The following is a 24,284-nucleotide window of genomic DNA, read 5'->3' as shown; positions in this document are numbered from 1 at the left end:
TAGTCTAGGATTCTAAGGTGTAGAAAAGAAAATCAGGAGTCTTTTTTTCTTTTTTTTGCAGGATAAACGTTATTGAAAGAAATTCTACTAGAATTCAAAATCTGATATTGAAAATAAGAAATATTAAAAAAGTGCCTACTACAGAACCTTTGATTCCAAGAAAAAACATAAATGCTGCTAAGCCTATACCAGGTAAAGACCAATATTTTGTTAGTTTGAGCATTTCTTTTGTGTTGAAGCTTAAGAGAAGCCATATATACATACAGGCTGCATTGACCTTATAAGGCACTGGATCATGTCCCACCCCTGGGAACTATAGAATTGTTGAGTAACCAATAGGAATTAATGCTCTTATTTGACTATTCAATAACCTGAAAACATCCACTCAGTGTGTAGTGGCAGTCAAAAAAGCAAATGGAATGTTAGGAATCATTAAAAAAGGGATAGAGAATAAGACAGAAAATATCTTATTGCCTCTATATAAAACCATGGTATGCCCACATCTTGAATACTGCTTACAGATGTTGCCTCATCTGAAAAAAGATTTACTGACATTGGAAAAGGTTTAGAAAAGGGCAACAAAAATTATTAGGGGTTTGGAACGGGTCCCATATGAAGAGAGATTAAAAGGACTTTGACTTCTTAGTTTAAAAAAGAAAAGACTAAGGGGAGATATGATAGAGGTCTATAAAATCATGACTGCTATGGAAAAAGTGAATAAGGAAAAGTTATTTACTTATTCCCATAATATAAGAACTAGGGATCACCAAATGAAATTAATAGGCAACAGGTTTAAAATGGAAGGAAGTTTTTCTTCACTCAGCGCACAGTAAATCTGTGATACTCCTTGCCAGAGGATATTGTGAAGACTAGGACTTTAACAGGGATTAGAAAAGAGCTACATAGCCATTGATGGACCTAACCTCCAATAATCTGTTAGCCAGGATGGGTAGGAATGGTGTCCCTAGCCTCTGTTTGTCTGGAAATGGATGACAGGAAAGGGATCATGTGATGATTACCTGATGTGTTCCCTCCCTCTGGGGCATCTGACATTGGCCACTCGGCAGACAGGATACTGGGCTAGATGCAGGGGCAGCCCATCCATATAGGCGAACTAGGCGGTTGCGTAAGGCACCAAGTTAAATGGGGAGCCAAATGGTGGCACAATATCATTGAGGGGTTTGGAGGTGGGGGCGCTAATTGCATGGTTCGCATAGGGTTCCAGTTGCTGGCAGCTAGTCTAGGGCCACCCATGGCTAGATGGACTTTTGGTCTGACCCAGTATGGCCATTCTTAACCAATATCTGACATCCCTAGTATGGAGTCTTGCTGGCCTCAGGGAGGCATAACATCTTTCAGAGCTCTTTAGTTGTCATGGGAGTGTCCTAACTGTTACAGAACTTCAGACAGCACATGTTTCATTTCACATCCAGCCAGCCCAGCTCTGCTGGCTTGTGTAGGGGAAAGAGGCAAGGCCATGGCTCTACTTCACCCCACTACCTTTTTTGGCACATCTAGAAGGGCTCATATCATGTAGTCATTGAACTCACTAGGCTAGCTTCATGCCTAGGCAAGGAACAGAAGAGAGATGGTGTTTGCCTCTTTGATTCTGGAGAACTGGGAGCCAGTTAAACCCTTTTGTGCAACCTGGGGCATCACTGAGGTCTGTTTTAACTGGCCACTGCTGCAATAGACCCTATTGGTAATTGTAAGAGTGCAGAAAACCCTCAACATTCTTCCTCCCTCCTTCTGTCAATGTTTGCTCCTGCATTATGTGAGGATGTTCGTTGTGTCAGGACCTTCTGCAAGGGGTTACAGAGCCATCTCTGGGGCTGCTGCACAAACCTCTTTGCTCTGAAGGGTTGATTCTTAGGATGGGGAGCTTAGATCTGTTCCATCCCCACTTTGGAGTCAGAGCAGCCAGGTCAGAGGGGTCATAGAGCAGAGATCAATTCCCCCACTGAGCACAAATATTGGTTTTGACTAACTCATGTGTGGCAGTGCCAGGGCAGAAGTCTCCTCACATCTTTCTTTCACGTTACCCAGAAGATGGTCACAATCTGGCCGGTAATGTTTGGTCAATATTTAACAAATGGAATCTAAATAGCTAGGTGTACACATCTACTATATAACACAGCATTTGTACATTTGTTTGTAAGTCCTCATTGCTGGAACTTTACACCAAAAACTAGCAGATTCATTTAGAGCTGTGGAATATCATTGAACCATTAACTTTTATAATCTTCTATGCATTTTTTTCAGTTATTAGATAAGATCTGAACTTTGCAGCTCCTATGACTATCTCTAAGACTCTGTCATCTTCCTTTTATTCAGAGTTGATTTTCAGGCTAAAGAACCCTAGCAAATTACATGTCCCACAATTTTTGTGTACATTTCCTGTTTTTTAACAATCAAGAGCTTATGAAAGTAATTTCCTTCTTCAATAGGTCTGACTGTAGAAGAATCTCTCAGCTTAGATACTCTTTCTAGACACCTTGCTCAGCTAGAAAGAAGAGTGAGGGAACTGAAATCTGATATGATATCAAAATACATCCCTCTGGAGAGCAAGGCTGGTCTAGAGCAAGAACTCAAGCGCTCATTGGAACTACGAGATAAGGCAGAGGCAGAGAATGAGAAACTCAGACTTAGGTACAAGTGTTTATCCCTAAATTTATCTTGTTTTTATGTTGTTGGTATTCTCTACGTCTGTCATGTAGATTTAGCTTTGGTACATTAGTAATTGTTAATATTGATATTGTTAATATTTGATCATTTACTGATCTCTGTAATTGTGCTCAGTACTTTGCAAAATACATGGAAAGACATAGTCCTTGCCCCAAGGAGCATAAAGTCAACAGACAAATAATGCAATGTGGCTAGAGGGTCAAGTCCTGCTTTGTCCATTGTTCAAAAGACATAGAGCTGCCTCAAACTGGCATCCAAGGATTTCCTGGATGTAGGGGAAATACTTGGATAGTGGATGACAGCTGATGAAGATCCCCTGCTGGCCAAGTGGTGCTGAGGGGACTGCTCTAACTGGTATAATCTAAATTAGCCCTTAAGTGATTTAAGTTGCGCAATTGGCAGTTTTGTCTTTCATGTGCTCCGAGATTGTGGGAGATGAAAGGTTCCTTAAGCTGAGTGCAGCTTGCTGGGATCAAGATATATCCAACTCTTAGTATGCTAGTGATGTGAAGGAGCTTTCAATACAAATTGGTACGGAGCTTTTAATGACGTAAATATGACAGTGTTCCCATGTTTGGTGGATTACTGATGCTTGGAAGAGATGAATTATCAGAAGAGTTTTAAACAAGATGGTACCTTTTACTTCAGGACAGACAAGGACTCCCATTTGTAAGGGGCAGCAAAGAAGAAAGCACCAAGGTGAAAGTTGGAAGATAAAAGGGAAGCAGTTGGGGAAGGAGGCTTGGATGAAGGGAGAGGAGAGGTTAGAATGAGGTATATAGGTAGGATGGAGCTTTGTAGAGCCTTGAAGTTAAGAGTTAGCTTGAACACAATGATCGTTCATAGGAAACTTCTTTAAGCTGGAGTTACACTGAACCTAATGCAAAATTAAATTTCCTCTTTAACTCTTTACAGTTATAATAGAATTACATTGGTTGCAAATGCTGTGTCTGCGTGGGCAAAATCTGACAAGAGCACCTCCTTGCAAGAAGTCCTCTCTCAAGCAATGGAAAAAAAGGAAGCTGTAAAAGGTAAAAGAAGTACAAATAGAAGGACAATATTATGATTCCTGGAGAATATGCGACCATATATTCAGTATATGTAAATTTATCTATTTCCCTTGATATCAGTGGAGCCATGGCATCTTATACTGAAAATCTTTTATTGTTTTTAAAATGTGGGATGGGATTTTCAAAGGGTCTTAAAAGAATTAGGTGTCCAAATTCCATCTGTAATGATCTTGGGTCATCCATTTCCTCAGTGCATGATGATGCATCTGTGGATCATTTAGAGAACTAAGATTTTTGCTCAGAAATCTGATAAAAGGAAAATATTCACTGGAATTATACAGGGATGAATTTGGTCTCTGATTATTTTATTACAGTAAGATGACAGTAAGATGTCCTGGGGTGGTTTATACAACCTTCACTTCTCATGAGTTACCCTGACCATTTTTCCGGTCACGTTTCCTACTGCTAGTACTTCAGATCATCTAGATTATTTAGTCAGGTGAAGTAGAGATGGTGAAAGATCTTTATAATGTCTTCTAGACCAATTGCCTTAGGCCTTCTGACATGTTAAATCTTTTTAAGATCATTAAGCACACTCCAAACACTGCATCTCAGGTACTACATGAATACAATGCATTGGTGTGCTTGGCATCAAATTGAATCTTACTTGTAGTTCTCAATCTGTATTGGTGTAAACCAGTAAGGGAAACTACCTCTTATATTCCTCTATCTGCCTCTTCTTTGAGATTGTGTGTAAAATTTTGCTCCCATTTACACCCCTGTTTATATGTGCACTGAATTCAGTGGAGTTACAAATCAGAATCTGTCCCTGTGTATGTTCAATTAGCATGCTAATTGGAACTTTAAGTGTGGTCTCTGCTTTTGTCTGAGCTAAGGGTCAAAATTCTGCCCTGACTAATATTCTGTGCAGCTGCATTGGTTTCTGGTGGAACTGTATTTCAGTTAATAGAATTTGGTCCTTACGGTGTCACCTCTCATTCCTAATCTCTGGCAGCCTTAGAGTTACCTGGGGATATAGAGAAATGTTTTCTTAGAACTTACCTGCATGGTTGAAAATGTTCCCTCGTTTCATTTCCATTTATGGGAGACTACATCAGTCTCAGCAACGCATAAAAATGCATTAGTTTATTTAAGGTCCCTTTCTTGCTTACTAATGTGAAAGAGCCTGGTTAAAATTACAAATCCACCTTTCTTAAAATCCACATTTTGTGGATCAGAATGTATTCTCTTGCATTGTTAATGCTGGTTTTGCCTGAAATAATAACACATTTACCTCCCATTGATATGTCTAACTTTCAGCTGCCATCTTTAGCATTTCTAATATATTTGAACATGACCCCAACAAGAGTAAAGAGGCTGAAGATTTGCTTGAATACATTGAAAGGTAAATAAAATGTAATTCTTCTATTCTACTCTGTGTAAACAGTTTATAGCATTACAGAGTTTAGATATGATGTTATGTTTAATGCAGTTCCTCCAGAGCAATTAAGGTCTTGTAAAAAGAGCACTATTTTCTTCTTTTTGTGAATTTCTGGTGTTTGTAAATGTGCTTACTAGCCTGACATCCCTTTGGAACTATATCAATTGGTTATCCATAGACCAGATGCAAAAAAGACAGCTTCTCCACACTGCTCTGTTCTTGTGCATCACCTCTGCCCTAGAAGATCACCTTTGGAGCTAAAAGGGTAGTTTGTACTTTATGACTGATTCCATCCTTGGCCTCTTTGCTAAAACTGCCAACAAAGATACCTGCAGTGGAGGTGGGGTGGTATGAACATCTATGAAGAGATTATCTTGGTCTAGATTTTTTCCTAAAGATGCTAATATGTACCTAGCATGATTTTCAAAAGTACAAGGTGCCTGTTGGGAGTTTGGTGCTTCATTTTCAAGTATCTAAATACCTTTAAAACTCCTGAAATTAAAAATGGGAACAGCAAGATCATAAACTCATTTCACACAGTTCGCTAAACAGCCATTAAATGATAACCACTTCCGGGTGCTATCAGCATATCTTAGATTTGGCACTAGTTTGTTCCATGAGCTGAAAAGCTGTATTCCATTATAGCAGTCCCTCCCAAATCATCATAAATATAACATTAATTGAAATCTAACTGCAACAGCTTCTTTCTGGAGGTTGATATTTATTAACAGCAGTGCAAAAATCAATCTTTCAGAAGAAAATCTGACACAGTCTGTAGGTGACAATGACAATAGTATAGTCAATTTTAGTTAGGACATTTCAGGGGATTAATCATTTTATTTTTACAGGCTCTGAATTCAGATAACTGAACTCTGAGTCTACATTTAGTTTTCCTTAATAGAGTAATCTGGAACTAGATTGCACCTCTGCTTCTTTTGAGTACACTGAAAGGGGTGCAGAGAAAGATCATGTAGTAGATGGAGCTCTGAGGAGGAATTCTGGCTTGGAGCACATGCCATGGCAGCAACTTGGCCACCCACTGAGCAAATACAATGTACGCTGTCCTCCATGCCCAGCTAGTGATAGAAACCAGTGTGGAAATCATGGCATCAGCCTCCCCTGTCCTTCTTGCCTGCTATCTTATGAACAAAGGAGCCCTAGGGGGGGATCAGGGATGACAATATCCAGCAGGATTCTAGCCAGTCTTAGCATAAAAGGGAAACTTCTTGCCTCTCTCATGAGCCAATACAGAGGCTGGGCAGAATCTAACCCCAGGGCATTTTCTTGCTAGCGGGTGTTGTTTGTTATGCAACCTGATTTCCTTGTTTAAATGCCTGACAAGCCTCCTTTCCTTTGGTCAGCTTTCTTTGATGATATGCTTCCTGAAAATCACTGTGGACTGTGTGTAAGTTGCTAGGCAGTAGTCCACATTAGCTATACTGATTATCTGTACTAAAAGAAGAAGCCTAGGAAAAAGTAATTTTGGAAACTGAGACCCACTCAGAATGCCACTTATTGTCACTAGATATGCTTTCATACAGAAGTTCTAGATTTAAAAAAAAATTGTATTAAAGTTATGGTATTGCCCCTGTCTTTGACATTTGATTCTAGACTTTCTGGAATTTCTCCTTGACTAGTTCACCACATCATCAACTGATTATTTCTTTTTAATTTTTGTTCTAGTGCTATATTACATTATTTTCCTCCTTTTGTCCTAGATTCAATGAATTATTTTCATATGGTCAATATGAGGCTGCAGCTATTTATGCTGCAAACTGTCCTAGAGGAATTCTACGCAATGAAGAAACCATGATGAAATTTAAGGGTATGGAATTTAGATGGGAAATACTATTGATCAATGCTCAGTTGGTATAAATTGACAGTACTATTGATTCAGATAGTGTGACACTGTCTTACACCCACTGAGAATTTGGCTGTTAATTCACTTTGAAAGAAGTCTTGAGAGGACAAACATGAATTATTTATGTATGTTTGGACTTTACATTTAACATTTCAAACTAAAAATAAAATCAACCTAAGGGTACATCTACGTTGGGATTAAAAAATCTGTGGCACAAAGTCTCAAAAGCCCAGATCAGCTGACAGGCTTGCAGGGGCTGTGCTACAAGGCTAATGCAGTGTAGACATTCATGCTCAGGTTGGAACATAGGCTTTGAGATCCATTCCCTTCACAGGTCTCAGAGCCAGGGTTCCAGTCTCAGCCTGAACATCTACATTGCAATTTTATAGTACTGCAGCAGTCAGCTGACCTGGGCCAGCCACAGCTGTGTCACAGATCTCTTATTGCAGGGCAGACTGAGACAATAGATCCTTGGTGCTGTGTGTGGTCACTTTGCACTGAGGCAATGCAAAGGGGCCAGACAACTGGATTCTCCATGCACAAAGGAATCCTTGAGTGGCATACAGACAGCATTGCTGACTCTGCCACTTACTCTTCCTTCTCTGTGTAAGGGATGTGCCAGAGCAGGCTCTGGGTGATGGGACAGCTCAGAACACAGAGAGCTCCACTCAGTTCATGGCCACTGCAAAATGTAGATTAGTCATTAGACTTCTCTATGTTATGCTGGTGGCCATTTTAGTCATTGGTCAGGCTGAGAATCTGAGGAGGCATAAAGTTTGATTAAAACTAACCTTCCTTCCTATGTGGTGCAGCTCAATAGTGATCTTAAGGTCTAGTTTGAAGTTGTCAAAGCTCGTACTTAATTGGTCTTATTTACACTTATAAATTAAGTGTATGCAAATATATAAGCATGTTTGTGCACATCTGATTTTGAAAATCTGACCCTGCATGCCCTATGCATTAGCTAGAAAAGTTGCTTGAATCACCTGGCAGTGTTCCATTTAGCTTCTAATTAAGGTCTGATATATAGATCATTATCAGTCCATTAATGATCAGAAATGCTGTTTACAAGCCTGAGATAAATGCAGATGTATTCTTTGGCTGCTTTTAGTCCTCTGTTTTCCTTTCAATTTCAGGACACAACATATATACAGGCAGTCCCCGGGTTACATGGATCCGGCTTACATCGGATCCCTACTTACAAACGGGGTGAGGCAACCCCGCACTAGCTGCTTCCCCCCAGTAGACCAGGGAGACGCGAAGCTAGCGCCCCCCCCCCCAGCAGACCAGGGAGACGCGAAGCTAGCACCCCCCCAGCAGACCAGGGAGACGCAGAGCGGCTTTTCTCAGCAGACCCCTCAGCTTGAGAATAAAGGGCTAAGGGAAGTGAGGTGTGGGAGAATAAAACTGAGCTCTGGAGAAATGTTTGGCTAGAGTTTCCCCTACAATATGTACCAGTTCCGACTTACTTACAAATTCAACTTAAGAACAAACCTACAGTCCCTATCTCATACGTAACCCAGGGACTGCCTGTAGTAGGCATTACTGGGGTCAGTGGTGCAGCAGTTGCCACTTAGTCTTTCCCCTGCATTGGCTGAACTTTGTAAAGAACATTTTCTTCCTCCTCTTTTCACTTTATAGGGAATTGTTAAAGACCAAAAGTAAAGAAGTACAAAAGAACTATTTTGAACTAACATTCAGAATCTGGATTACAAATTAGTAAAATCTATATTAGGGCTTTTTCTCTGGCTAAAATTTACATACTTACTGAAAAATGTGTTCCATAGCATTACATGCGTCAGTAGCAGTGAGCAGAGTTAAGTGAATGCATATGTGTTTGCAGGATTGGGACCTTAGATATAAATCTTTGGGAACATAGTTTGAGTCTTTCTGTGCCTCGTAGAACAGTGCACAATTATGACTGGTGCTATCTCAATACAAATAATAAGCAACAATATATAAATAAAAAAGATCAAAGCAAGGAAACAGTTAAAGTTATATTTACTGTTTACTATAAAACTGACATCCTCTGTAAGCTATCTGTAGCCTTACTACTAGGAGGTGTATTTTCAACAGGATATGCAGACATTTCATTTGACAACTCCATGTAGCCTCAGTGGTTTAAATGCGCACATTTTATTATTGAAAATTTGCCCTTTCAGGTGTGCACAGATAAGGGCAAAAATCCTGTGATGTGCCTGCCATCTTCTGTGCTGAGCAACCTCAGCCTTCATTGACTAGCATGGTGGCATTAATGGTTCAGCACCTTGCAGGATTGAGCTTTCAGCTCTGATTTGTCCAGTGGATTTTGGGGCTATCAGAAAAAAAAAAAAAAAGAAGAAGAAGCTATTGCAAACTATTTTGCTCAGTGACTTTTCATTTTCTCCTCCTAGCTCTTGGTGCTGTTAAAGGAATGACTCTCCCTTTGCTGCGATATTTTGAGGCCCTCATAACCTCAAGTGCTGCAGTTAGACACCCTCTGAGTGCATCTATGACTCTGGAAGCAATGAAATGTGCATTGTCTGAAAAACAGTTAAATCTAGTTATGCACTGGGTCACACAGCAAAGGTAAGTAGGCCTCTAGTGTACTTGGATTCATATAGGTATGTGCCCTTCCCCTCTGAAAGTTTCATGCATGCTTTTCCTAAGTGATCAGGCAGACCTTGCCTACTAAAAAAAGAAAAAAACACTCCCCCTTTCTTGTAAATTAGAATCATGCAAATATTGATATGACAAAATGGCAATCTAACAGATTTATTTCTTTGATTCCATTTCTTAAACTCACCATTGTATAAACCAAGACAAATGAACAGCATGAAAAGCTATGTTTGCAAAATGAAACATTTCATATTAGTCTCTGTTAGATTGCAGCAGACCAGAATTTTGTTTCAGACCCCTTTTTTCCTATATTCTGGTAAAAAGTTAAATAAAAACCGGATTGTGAGACAGAGTTTTGCTGTGATACCATTTTAAAAAAATAGAAACCTGCAGTTATTGGAAAAGCTCAAGGGTTTGTTTTTACTCTTATATGTGACTGTTTCTATAATAGCAGTAGCATTTATACCAGGGGCCAGCAACCTATGGATCACAGATATGGCTCTCTTGAAGCTGGAGCCCAGCCCCGCTCTGCTCCCCCTGCAGCAGGCAGCCTGCACTGGCACTAAAGCAGGCCTGGGCCAAGCAGGGAGCCCCCAGGCAGCCTCCCCTGCTTGTCCTGCCCCCGCACATTGCACAGAAAAGCAGCTGTGAGGCCCTTTGTTTTCCACACACCGTGAGCGGCCAAGGGCGTGGGGAATGGTGCCCCATTCGCTGGTTCTGGCCAATGGAAGCTACCTGTTTCAAGAACAGGAAATACGGGAAGCATCAGTCCCCCTCCCCTCAGGCTCTTAGTCACTGAGCACATGGCCAGGCAGCCTGTGTGAGGGCAGGGGAGGCTCCTGCTAGAGAAATGGGCTGAGCTGCAAATCTCACTGATAAGTGTTCCAAGCCAGAGGCTGCCTCTGTAACTCCAGTCCCTCCCTTCCCCAGCCCTCTGCCTCCCCCTCCTTACCCCACATAACCCAAACCCTCTGCCCCCCTCCCAGATACTGCACTGCAGTCCCCTGCCCTAGGTCACAATCCGGACCTCTGGCCAGACACCCAACTGCACCCTGGCCATACACCGACCTGTATCCCACTCCTGCCTTTTCCCCATTGGCCAGACACCTATTCCCAGTTTGCTCCTGCACCCAACTGCACCCTGGCCAGACACCGACCTGTATCCCACTCCTGCCTTTTCCCCATTGGCCAGACACCTATTCCCAGTTTGCTTCTGCACCCTATCTCCCACTCAGATTCTGCACCACCATCCCTATCCAACTTACTTTCAGCTGTCCCGCACACTGTACCCATCATTTTTGGCCTCACCCCAGAATCTACTAATCCTGGAACCTCAGAAGAGTTAACTGTTCTGGAGCCTTGAATCTCAGTCCTCCCTGCCCTTCTCTCCCCTCCCCATGAAGCTGGAGTACTTGGGGAGTGAGGTGCTTCAGCTTGGGGGCACATGAATGAGGGCTGGAGGTTTCTGGACACGTTGGGGTTTTTTTGCTTCTCATTTGTGTGGTCCCCAGCTGATTTTTCTGTGGGACAGTGGCCCCTAATCAAAAAAGATTCCCCACCCATAAATTAAGACAATGTTGAAACCTTTTGTGTTGGATATATTATTTTACTTTATTTAAAAATGAAGCCTGGCCAGCAAGCCCCCAATTGGGGCCCAGCCTCCATCTGGCTGCAGCATCATAACACTCCTGCATACCCTAGCCCTGAACCCATCGTACACCTGAATCCCCTACCCTGAACCCTCTTATCTCCACATCCCCATATTCCTGCACCCCGACATCCCCAGTCTCCTGCCATAAGACTCCTGCATCACTCACACACCTCAAAACTATTCCCTGAGCCCATCATACAGCCAACGCCTCTGCCATGAGCCCCTCATACGCTCCAATCCAAACTCCTGCACCACCACATTCCCAGTCCCCATTATAATATTGACAGAAGACAGCCTGAATGCATGCACGAAGCTGGATTTGACCAGCTATGATGTAAACTTCAAAGAAATGTGCAAAAAGATGCAGTAACAGAAGTACCATTAAAGTAAGTCTGTGAGCACAATGTTTCATTACTGCAATTATTAATGTCAATTATCATTAATTTTAAGTTGTATACAGGCAGTCCCCGGGTTACGTACAAGATAGGGACTGTAGGTTTGTTCTTAAGTTGAATTTGTATGTAAGTTGGAACTGGTGTCCAGATTCAGCCGCTGTTGAAACTGACCAACAGCGGCTGAATTGGACACGCCTGGGGAAGAGCAGCTGGGGTGCTGCTGTGTTGGTTCCGCAGCGCCGCTCCTCGGCGCTGCTGGACCAACCTGGCAGCACCCCAGCTGCTCTGCCTCAGGTGTTCCCAAGTCAGCCGCTGCTGAAACTGACCAGCGGCTGACTACAGGAAGCCCGAGGCAGAGCTGCTCTGCCCCGGGCTTCCTGGAATCAGCTGCTGATCAGTTTCAACAGTGGCTGAATCTGGACACCTGGGACAGAGCAGCTGGGGCGCTGCCGGATAGGTCCCCGCAGCGCTGCACCTCGGCGCTGTGGGAACCAACCCGGCAGCACCCCAGCTGCTCTACCCCAGGCGTCCCCAAGTCAGCTGCTGCTGAAACTGATCAGCGGCTGATTCCAGGAAGCCCGGGGCAGAGCAGCTCTGCCTCGGGCTTCCTGTAGTCAGCCGCTGATCAGTTTCAGCAGCGGCTGACTTGGGGACGCCTGGGGCAGAGCAGCTGGGGTGCTGCTGGGTTGGTCCAGTAGCGCTGCACCTCGGCGCTGTGGGACCAACCCGGCTGCCCCCCAGCTGCTCTACCCCAGGCGTCGGCGAGAAAAGCCTGGTCTGCTGGGGCAGAAGGGGGCGCACACTAGCTGCGCGCCCCCCCTAGCAGACCAGGGAGATGCGGAGCGGCTTTTCTCGCCGCGGAGGACGCGGGCGGTGGGACTGCCCAGACGCGCCGCAGTCCCGCCGCCCGCGTCCTCCACGGCTTTGCTCCACGTCTCCCTGGTCTGATGGGGAGTCTCCCCCAGCAGACCAGGGAGACACGGAGCGGCTTTTCTCGCCGTGGAGCAGCTTTTCTCGCCGCGGGGTTCTCTCACCCCGTTCGTAAATAGGGATCCGACATAAGTCGGATCCACGTAACCCGGGGACTGCCTGTATTTACAGTCATGCAAATGAGTATTATATGGCTCTTTGTTGACCACTTGTTCTGAATTTTGATGTAGTTTGGCTCTTTGGTTTGAAAAGATTGCCGACTCCTGGTCTATACAGTATTTAGTAGAGTTACTTCAAGAGACAGACGTGAACTGGAAACTCAGAGCTAGCCTCCACCTCTGTATTTCATTTGTGGGGTTTAGAAGTATTCAAATTTGAATCTTTAAAACTGTCTCTCTAGTTTTGATTTTCTGATCAGATCTTAAACTGGAAGGAACCTATTTTCCAAATCCATTTCACATGCATCTTAGAATTGTAGAAATCCCACAAGAACCATGTTGGAGATTTCTGCCATTCAACATGGCATTGATCTAATTAGAATTCTGCAAATTGGGGCTGAAGCCATGTGAGATTAGCTTGCAATATTTCTCAAAGCCTAGTCTGTATTTTGTCTTTGAACCCAAAATCCATATCTAATCTGTGTCTAGACCCACTTCCCTGAACCATTTCTCTGAGTTATCCTACCACATGCACTACACTTTCTAAAAGAGTCATTACAACCTATTTTATTATTAGAATTGTAGTCATTAAGTCAGTAGGACACTAGAAATTATGTTGTCATGTTGAAATGTCAAACCAACTCTTGGATGTAGGCCTCCTGTCCACCTACACATACTTTTACTAAAACTACAAAGCTAGTAAAGATATCTCAGCCTGTCATATACCCTGAAGTGCTTTATTATTAGATATTAGTACTTTGCCTGTTGTGGCCTAAGCACAGGGAAGGGGAAGAAAGAAGGAACCTGATTTGAAAGCAAAATGGGAAACAAATGCAGAGGGACATAAGAGCTAAAGGAAAGTCTGGTCCTTTCACATACAATCCAATTCTACTGTAACTGATTCTGAAGTGTTCCAGAGTTATGAAAACACACTAATAACAATCTGGTTTGTTTTGTTATCTTGTTTTCTTCAGGCTGACATTTTGTGAAGCAGCAGGGGATGTGATTTATGAGTATGGGGAGGTGGAACCATTCAACAAGTCGAAGTGTTTGGCTTTGGCTCACATTGCCTATAATCAGTGTGGCGTGCACAAGAAAGCTGCTCTCTGCTTGTGTAAACAGGGCCAAATTTGTGGAACAATGGATTATATACAGCAATTCAAACACCTCTCCTTAGGTAAATCACAGAGTATTCCTTATATTGTCGGTCATCATTTTTCTACCAAATGTTTATCTCAGGATTAAAAAATTAAATTTTATCATCATGTGGCATTTTAGACTACATTTTTGAATGATACATTTTAAAATTCACACTGAAAATCCAATTCTCTTCTCATTGACTCTAATGCAATGTTTCTCAAAGCGATCCATGGACCTACTCTAAGAAAACTGTTACTGGACCACTCCGGTTTGTTACTTACTGGCTCCGCAGCCATGGAGCCTTGCAGCTCCTTTTGGCTGTGGTTCAGCGTTTGCAGCCAAGGGGAGCTTTGGGAAGCATCATGACTCTCATGCTGCTTCCCGTGGCTCCCATTGGCTGCAGACCATGAACTGCAATGATGCTGTTATAGATACAAATGGTCAAATTCTGCCTTCAGTGACATCATCAATGGAAATCCAGAATGACCTCATTGACATTACGATGAGCTAGATTTCGAAGGCAGGACTTGAGCACATAAAGGGTCAGTTAGGCACTTAAGTCCAATATTTGTGTACCACTGGCAAGGGTGCCATTTCAGAATTTGTGTACCACGGCAAGGGTGCCGTGAGGCTCTGTGGCTGTGCAGCCAGTAAGTAAACAAACCAGAGCGGTCTGGTAGCAGTTTTCTTAGAGTGGGTCCGCAGACCACTTGGAGAAACACTGTGGTAATAGAAGCAGCATTTGTTTCTCAAGATGCCACTAAATATGTAAATAATATAAGTAACTAGTAGTGTTTCCCTAAAGCCATTAAACTGACTAGGTCAGTTGGAAATAGAGAATTTTTTCAGATAATGGTGCTTTAGTAACTCCCCATTGACCTGGCCTAGAGACTAGTGCAACTGATAGTGAACTCCATAGCTTACAGTTTCAAAATCTAAAAATCTGGTTTGGCTCAGGTATAGTTTAATCATAGATTAATTAATCTGATAACTAGATGCTACAAAGAAATAATTTAAATATGATACCAGCAACTGAGATAACTGTCCAATGAGTTCTTAGGGTTATAAAACCCTGGCAAATCACAATGGCACTTTTTTTATGCTCCATAAACAAGCTGCAATGCAGAATCAGGCCCTCAGCAGAATCAGATGCCTTTGGGGCATCTGATATTGGCCATTGTCAGCAGACAGGATACTGGGCTAGACGGACTATTGGTCTGACCCAGTATGGCCGTTCTTATATCTATAACTGTCAGAATCTGCTTTAATCGTTCTGATAGAAGTTTTCCCCCACCTCAACCTTTGTCTTGGCAAGACTCTTCTCTCCAAACTTGACATAGAATGTAGTGAGTTTGACATAAAAATGTCCCTTAGGTTTAACAAATCTTAAAATGTCCTTAATTTTTGTTTCTTTTGACACAAATATATTAGAATCTGCGGTCTCCAAAAGAAACATATTGAAAAGTGTCTGACTGCATCTGGCATTGTCATTGCATAACAGACCTGCAACTTCAAGGTCTTTTAAAGCCTAAGGAATATTGGTCAAACTAGGAATGTTTTAATGAACTAACTGCCTTTGCAATTTATTTTTGGATTTGTCTGCTAGTAATTATTTACATTTCTCAGTAAGTATTTTATTTCTTGTGCACTCTTGTCATCACTCCCAACTTTTTATGTGTGTGTGTATATATCTATACATTTATACTCCCATATTATGTAGTATTTTTATAAAGACATCCCCATTAGAATCATAAGAACGGCCGGCCGTATGGGGTCAGACCAAAGGTCCATCTAACCCAGTAACCTGTCTGCCGACGGTGGCCAGCACCAAGTGCCCCAGAGAGGGTGGACCGAAGACAATGATCAAGCGATTTGTCTCCTGCCATCCTTCTCCAGCCTCTGACAAACAAAGGCAAGGGACACCATTTTATCCCCTGGCTAATAGCCTTTTATGGACCTAACCTCCATGAAATTATTCTCTTTAAACTCTTTTATAGTCCTAGCCTTCACAGCCTCCTCTGGCAAGGAGTTCCACAGGTTGACTACACGCTGTGTGAAGAAGAACTTTCTTTTATTAGTTTTAAACCTGCTACCCATTAATTTCATTTGGTGTCCTCTAGTTCTTCTATTATGGGAACTAATAACTAACTTTTCTTTATCCGCCCTCTGCACACCACTCAAGATTTTATATAGCTCTATCATATCCCCCCCAGTCTCCTCTTTTCTAAACTGAAAAGTCCCAGTCGCTTTAACCTCTCTTCATATGGGACCTGTTCCAAACCCCTAATCATTTTAGTTTCCCTTTTCTGAATCCTTTCCAAGACCAAAATATCAAGGCCAATATTCCTGTGAGTAAGGATCTGTTGCAGCTTACAACTTGAGAAAATAACTTAGCTGTAATAATTATTCTTATTAATACTTAAAAGATGTAATAGATCAACCCACAACTGCTACCCATCTGAGGTGAGGCTTCTAGAATCTTTTTAATATTTCCAAATTACATATATTTCCAATTTGGAAGCTCTGCGCTGGAGCCAATACTGAGCAATTAAACAACAACAAAAACTTCTCACTGCTCTCATGCTAGGAAGATGGGTCTAATATTGAAGAACAACTACAGCTCAGCATATTAGATAACTATATTTTAGAAGTAAGTACTTTTGTCTTTTGTGAGACCATAATCAGATTAATTCTGCATCCAAATACACTGACTGAAGTCCTGATTCTTAGCTCTTAGGCACATAGAATGAGTACAACTAAATATATGCTTAAGTGTTAGCAGGGTTAGGGCCTAAGTTTTGAAGTGAAGCTACTTGGTCTGCTATGATGGAAAGCACAGTTGAACACACAACTAGATAATCATGTCCTATGCCTACAGAGGTGAAATCCTGGCCCCAATGAAGTCAACAAGGGTTTTGCCAGTGAAGCCAGGTTTTCATTCTGTATATTTCTGCTTTCATTTATTCACATTTCCTTATGGCTTTGTTTTGAAAGCACATGCAGTTGCATGCCTATTTAGATGTACATTTGCTGCATTTACCTTTACTTATATTCCAAATTCTCAGCTGGTATAAATCAGGATAGCTCCACTAACATGGAATCATAGAATCATAGAATAATAGGACTGGAAGGGACCTCGAGAGGTCATCGAGTCCAGCCCCCCACCCTCAAGGCAGGATCAAGCTCCGTCTACACCATCCCTGACAGATGTCTATCTAACCTGTTCTTAAATATCTCCAGAGAGGGAGATTCCACCACCTCCCTTGGCAATTTATTCCAATATTTGACCACCCTGACAGTTAGGAATTTTTTCCTAATGTCCAATCTAAACCTCCCCTGCTGCACTTTAAGCCCATTACTCCTTGTCCTGTCCTCAGAAACCAAGAGGAACAAATTTTCGCCTTCCTCCTTGTGACACCCTTTTAGATATTTGAAAACCGCTATCATGTCCCCCCTTAATCTTCTTTTTTCCAAACTAAACAAGCCCAGTTCATGAAGCCTGGCTTCATAGGTCATGTTCTCTAAACCTTTAATCATTCTTGTCGCTCTTCTCTGTACCCTTTCCAATTTCTCCACATCTTTCTTGAAATGTGGCGCCCAGAACTGGACACAGTACACCAGCTGAGGCCTAACTAGTGCAGAGTAGAGCGGCAGAATGACTTCACGAGTTTTGCTTACAACACACCTGTTGATACAACCTAGAATCATATTTGCTTTTTTTGCAACAGCATCACACTGTTGACTCATATTCAACTTGTGGTCCACTATGACCCCTAGATCCCTTTCCGCCATGCTCCTTCCTAGACAGTCGCTTCCCATCTTGTATGTATGGAACTGATTGTTCCTTCCTAAGTGGAGCACTTTGCATTTCTCTTTATTAAACCTCATCCTGTTTACCTCTGACCATTTCTCTAACTTGCTAAGGTCATTTTGAATTATGTCCCTATCCTCCAAAGAAGTTGCAACCCCACCCAGTTTGGTATCATCTGCAAACTTAATAAGCGTACTCTCTATCCCAAAATCTACATCGTTGATGAAGATATTGAACAGTACGGGTCCCAAAACAGACCCTTGAGGAACTCCACTTGTTATCCCTTTCCAGCAGGATTTAGAACCGTTAACAACAACTCTCTGACTACGGTTATCCAGCCAATTATGCACCCACCTTATCGTGGCCCTATCTAAGTTATATTTGCCTAGTTTATCAATAAGAATATCATGCGAGACCGTATCAAATGCCTTACTAAAGTCTAGGTATATAACATCCACCGCTTCTCCCTTATCCACAAGGCTCGTTATCTTATCAAAGAAAGCTATCAGATTAGTTTGGCATGACTTGTTCTTCACAAACCCATGCTGGCTATTCCCTATCACTTTATTACCTTCCAAGTGTTTGCATATGATTTCCTTAATTACCTGCTCCATTATCTTCCCTGGGACAGACGTTAAACTGACCGGTCTGTAGTTTCCTGGGTTGTTCTTATTCCCCTTTTTATAGATGGGCACAATATATGCCCTTTTCCAGTCTTCTGGAATCTCCCCTGTCTGCCATGATTTTTCAAAGATCATAGCTAAAGGCTCAGATACCTCCTCTATCAGCTCCTTGAGTATCCTGGGATGCATTTCATCAGGACCTAGTGACTTGCTGACATCTAACTTTCCTAAGTGATTTATAACTTGTTCTTTGTGTATCCTATCTTCTAAACTTACCCTCTCTCTGCTTGTATTCACTACGTTAGGCACACCTCCAGACTTCTCGGTGAAGACCGAAACAAAGAAGTCATTGAGCATCTCCGCCATTTCCAAGTTCCCTGTTACTGCTTCTCCCTCCTCACTAAGCAGTGGGCCTACCCTGTTCTTGGTCTTCCTCTTGCTTTTAATGTATTTATAAAAGGTCTTCTTGTTTCCCTTTATGCCTGTAGCTAGTTTGATCTCATTTTGTGCCTTTGCCTTTCTAATCTTGCCCCTGCATTCCCGTGTTGCTTGCCTATATTCATCCTTTGTTAGTTGTCCTAGTTTCCATTTTTTATATGACTCCTTTTTTATTTTGAGATCATGCAAGATCTCCTTGTTAAGCCAAGCTGGTCTTTTGCCATATTTTCTATCTCTCCTACACAGCGGAATTGTTTGCTTTTGTGCCCTTAACAACGTCCCTTTGAAATACTTCCAACTCTCCTCAGTTGTTTTTCCCTTCAGTCTTGCTTCCCATGGTACCTTACCTACAAGTTCTCTGAGCTTATCAAAATCTGCCTTCCTGAAATCCATAACCTCAATTCTGCTGGTCTCCCTTCTACCTTTCCTTAAGATCATGAACTCTATTATTTCGTGATCACTGTCCCCTATACTGTCTTCCACTTTCAAGTTCTCAACTAGTTCCTCCCTATTTGTTAAAACCAAATCCAGAACAGCTTCTCCTCTGGTAGCTTTTTCAACCTTCTGAAACAGAAAGTTGTCTCCAATGCAGTCCAGAAACTTATTGAATAGCCTGTGCCTCGCTGTGTTAGTTTCCCAACATATGTCTGGATAGTTGAAGTCCCCCATCACCACCAAATCTTGGGCTTTGGATAGTTTTGTTAATTGTTTAAAAAAGGCCTCTTCCACCTGGCTAGGTGGCCTGTAGTAGACTCCTAGCATGATATCACCCTCGTTTTTTACCCCTTTTAGCTTAACCCAGAGACTCTCTACACAGCTATCTCCTACGTTCATCTCCACTTCAGTCCAAGTGTGCACATTTTTAATATACAAGGCAACCCCTCCTCCCTTTTTTCCCTGTCTGTCCTTCCTGAGCAAGCCGTACCCTTCCATTCCAATCATGCGTCCCATCCCACCAGGTTTCTGTAATACCAATGATATCATAGTTGTATTTATTGGTTAGCAATTCCAGTTCTTCCTGCTTATTACCCATACTTCTTGCATTTGTATATAGGCATCTAAGATACTGATTTGATCTTGCCTCCCTGTTGTGCCCTGACCCTCCTTTCTCCTTGCCATTATAGGCTGTAGTCCCTCCCATTTCCAACCCATCTCCCAGTCCCGCACATTCAGCACTTACCTGTGGGCTTTGCTCACCTGCCCCCGACAAATCTAGTTTAAAGCCCTCCTCACAAGGTTAGCCAGTCTGTGTCCAAACATAAATGAAAGTATGTTGATTTTCACTAGCTATGTATCTGGATTTTTTTTCAAAAATCATTTTGCCCCTGTGTAATCCAGATACTAAGTTTTTTGAAAAATACATGGGAAAGTTCTATAGTGTGACTCCAATGTAGCTTTCACATGACTTTATAGTGGGATATTCATCCTCTGTGTAAAGCAAATGGGTGGGAAAGGCATGAGGATGAAAGAAGAGTGGAAATACATTCTGAATGATCAAAAATGCTGACTTTTGTGTGAAAACTAATGAAAATGTTGATATATTTTAAAATGTTAGTTGTAGAAGTTCAAGTTGACAGTTGCCAAAAACTCAAGATAATGCTAATCTTGTCAATAATTTTGCCAGTGTATTACATTAAAATAGATTTTCCTTCAACATCAGGTATGCATATATATTTGCTCTATCTCTTTTGTCTTGAATAAACACATTTATTGTGGCTAATACAGATAAAATCCTGTTTGCTATTTTTGAGTTGAGTATCGCTCATGGATGATGACAGGCAACAATATTGATCCATATTTATGCCCCTATGAGAGTGCAGTGTTGCAGAGCACTGATCCTCAAAATATATTCTATGGGCACATTCAGGAGAGAGAGTGAATGCTGTAGGAAAGGTGAGGGATAGGCTTGTGAAGGGACTGTGATTAATAACTGGGATGTGATTACTCTTTTGTAAGTTGTTCCATAGAATGAAAATGTCAAGGAACTAGCCTAAAATAGAGGTATATAATTATATTCTGTATTAGTGCTTCTTAGGGATGTTAATGTTTAACCAATAAGTCTAACCCATAACAAGTGATGCTTACTAGTTAAGGTTAACCAGTGGGGGCTGAAGCAGCTCCCCGCCTGCTGTGGGCAGGGAGCTACTCCAGCCTCGGGGAGGGCCTGCCGTGGACAGAGGCTGCTCCACACTAGTCAGTGAAGCCCCAGCCTGTGGCAAAGGGAAGGGGGGAGTTTACTACTGCCCAGTGATGGGTGGAAGGCCGCTCCAGTTGGTCTGGAGCAACCCCCCCCCCCCAAACCACACCACCACCTTTAAATGATTAACTGTTTAAACAGCATGTTGAACCGGTTAACCAATTAAACAGGATTTTACATCCCTATAATTTGAAAGTTAAAATTGATTTTTCTTTATTCTGGAAGCATGGATCCTTTAGCTTCAGAATTATTACTTTGTAAACAAGATGTAGATGGACCCTCCAATTATTTTGTCCTGTCTGATTTTGTTAGCCAAAGAAATGAACAGCATAATGACTATATCACATACTGGGTATATAGATCTTGATTGTCCACTGCAGCCAAGGAGTATGTAGCACTGCTTATGGTATGGGGGGCTGCAAAGGTGGCTTTATGGCATCTTTGAGCTCCCCCATTCTTAAATTGCCTGTTTCGGCCTGATTCCCTGCAGTGAGTGAACAGTCTACATGCTATTCTGATTTACACTAGCTGTCAATAACCTCATGCTGCCATCATGGCAGTAAAGGATTGTAGAGCTGCAAGGAAGATCTGGCCATACCCCCCATTCCCCAACTATGTTCCATACACTGACAGCCATGAATGCAGATAGTATAGAAGCAGTTGTGCCAGCTTTACAGCATCAGTGCATCCATTGCACTGGGATGATCCTCTTGCAGGTAATTTTAGGACTGCTTTGGACAGTGGGGAAGAAAAAGCAGCCCTGACACAGCCAAGAATCCAGAACAGCTGGGGGAGAGGGCATGACTAATCGAGTGACTACTTGACTACCCAATAAGCGTATGCTTATTGGGTGGTCAACTAGCTGCTTACTTTCCTAATTTACAGTGGTCATTGAGATCAGAATTGAAGCTACCATGATTTTGTGTGTGTGAACACTCATAAATGTATGTCTTTGTATGTTTTCAGATGATTATTTGTTTCTGCTGAAAAACTGTCCTAGTAAAGAGCTAATTCATTGTCTCACTCGAGAGTGGAAGGGGAAACCAGCATTATTATCCCTTGGAGCTACTATCCTCTCACTCATTGATACTGATCATAAACAACGTGGTTTGCAACTGTTAGAGGAAGTAGACATGGGTGAGAAGAGTAAGTACAGTAAAATGTAATGAACAGACATTTATAGTGAAGTCATGAAAATGTCACATTTCTCAATTTCTCTGAGCTGTTCCATAGCAATAAAATTAATAAAAACAAAGTTAGAGGTCACAGTCATTTAATTGTACTAACAAATATAATTTAGAAGCTTCAGGGGGTAGCTGAATTAGTCTGTACAGGATAAATTTTAAAAAACAATAAATAGTAATCTGAAGAAGTGGGCTGTGCCCACGAAAGCTCATGATGCCATCGACATGTTTTGTTAGCCTTTAAAGTGCTACCAGACTATTTGTTGTTTTTTTAAATATAATTCAGTTAGTTTAACAACATATAGTTAATCTTTTCCCTTTGTATCATGACCATTGACACTTTACAAAAAAAGAAATCCGAATCTATAAATTATGCCTCCTCTTACCCTTGATTTATACTGGAGAGTAATTAAAATTACTTCATACCTTCTGTTTGTAATGGGCCCAATTCTGCAATCTCACTACTCATGGGACTCCCTTTGAGATAAAAAAAAATTACTTTTTTCATCTTCTAAAGCCTGCCTTGCTCAATCTTGTATTTAAATACAAGATTGAGCAAAACCCAGTTGTGGTAGAGTCCACTGCAAGCTCCTGTGCTTTCCTCTAGAGTAAATGAACTTTCTTGGTCATATAACTTGATAACTTGGCACATTTGGTTTTTCTAGTTGCAGTGATGATTACTCCTAACTAATGGCCTTACCCTACCCCCCACTGAAGTCAACAGCAAAACATTTGTTAACTTAAAAGAAAAAAAGCAGAATTGGGCCATAAATTCTCCAGTCTTTAGTTTGTTATTAATGATTGTGAGTGCTGTGAGAGGATATGGCTTTTAATCTTTATAAATAGACATTACTTTACTGATGGATTTTTGATCAGTTATCTCTTTATTTGGTCCCTGGCCTTAAAGTTTATCCAACTGGAAAAAGAATTATTGATCTGAAGTCATATTATCCCTTAAAATCATGCCCCTTTCCGTTCTTTGCTTAATATGAGCAAAGCAGAAACTGACTGAGGGAAAATACTTGCCACTACATTCTATTTTTTTCTTCATCAGATGCTCTGGAACAAGTTATTTTAAATGACTCTGTCTGTACTTTGGAAGGTTGGAAGAAGATTGCAGATACATGTGCAGAAAATAAACGTGAAAAATTGTCTCAGGATATCATCTCGATCCTTACCTCACAGAAAGGAGTGTTTCATATTTCTCCATCTGATGATGATGATGATGCAAAGATAATGGAACATGTTTTCTTGTAATAAAACAGCTGAGGGAGCTCTAACAGCATTCAGCTTAAGAATGGTTTTAGTTGTTTGTATGAATTATAGTAAAGACTGATCATTTAAAAAGAGTGAGAGTTCTTTTTGTCATTAAACATAATTTAGTAGCCTCTTTTACTACATATGTGTGTTAATAAGGAAGCTATTTTCAGTATGGAACAAACTTGACCTATTTAGTTGATGAATACTGTGAAAATATGTTTATATATTTTCTTGTTTGAACAGTGTGTTCACGTCCCAGGTTGTGTTTTTGTTTTTGGTCCATCTTTTATGTTTCAGTTTCTTTGCTTTTTTGGGGGAGAGAGAATCAAGCACCATCACAGGAGGCCCTTTACCAATGAGATTATCATCATAAGATTTTGGGATCTCTGGAAGAAAAGAAGACAGTTGCCTTCTCAGGGCCACATTCTGCCTTCAGACATGTGTACTCAATTCCTGTTAACTCCAGTGTGTGTTGCACATAAACCTCTGACAATTGAATTACACTATGAGAGACAATAATGGGAGTCTTATTTAGTTCATATTACTGGCTAAGAGAGACATTACAAATGTAAAGGAAGAGATATTCAAATGTGGCCTTTGCCAGCAAATAAATTGGATGTGCATTGGCAGAGCCCTTCAAAGGTGTGGGCATCAGAGCTGGAAACATCAAATACCAATATAAACAGGAAGAATGTTGAACAGCTGCTTCCATAGTCCCTGTTACAGCATGTCACACATAGCAGTTCCCTTTATAACTAGGATAGCTCTAGCTGTCCCTATTTTGTCTCTCATTAAGTACATTTATAGAGTTTTTAAATGGCTATTTGACTAATTTTTTTATGCTGCCCAAACTTGCAAAGCGTTTTTTGTGTTAGAACCGTCTTTATAAAGAATATTGTTAA

At 41.5% G+C, this 24,284-nt stretch overlaps 1 protein-coding gene across 5 annotated transcripts in view; it reads left to right on the top strand.

The window, feature by feature from the left end:
- The window catches only part of CLHC1 (clathrin heavy chain linker domain containing 1), a 31,201-nt gene extending 7,729 nt beyond the window's left edge, over positions 1-23,472 (top strand). For all 5 annotated transcript variants that reach the window (XM_075925502.2, XM_006122123.5, XM_075925499.2 and 2 more), the window contains exons 4-12: positions 62-192; positions 2,448-2,649; positions 3,601-3,716; positions 5,016-5,100; positions 6,855-6,961; positions 9,391-9,565; positions 13,704-13,906; positions 21,905-22,084; positions 23,177-23,472. In XM_075925502.2, the coding sequence (XP_075781617.1) occupies positions 62-192; positions 2,448-2,649; positions 3,601-3,716; positions 5,016-5,100; positions 6,855-6,961; positions 9,391-9,565; positions 13,704-13,906; positions 21,905-22,084; positions 23,177-23,379 (1,402 nt within the window). In that variant the 3' untranslated portion in view covers positions 23,380-23,472. The remainder of the gene's footprint in view (positions 1-61; positions 193-2,447; positions 2,650-3,600; positions 3,717-5,015; positions 5,101-6,854; positions 6,962-9,390; positions 9,566-13,703; positions 13,907-21,904; positions 22,085-23,176) is intronic.
- Positions 23,473-24,284: the final 812 nt, after the last annotated feature.

The sequence above is a fragment of the Pelodiscus sinensis genome, chromosome 3 (assembly GCF_052426305.1).
Source record: "Pelodiscus sinensis isolate ZL-2025 chromosome 3, ASM5242630v1, whole genome shotgun sequence".
NCBI classification, from domain to species: Eukaryota; Metazoa; Chordata; order Testudines; family Trionychidae; genus Pelodiscus; species Pelodiscus sinensis.
Note: the sequence above shows the minus strand (reverse complement) of the source record. Positions and strands in the feature narration are given on the sequence as shown.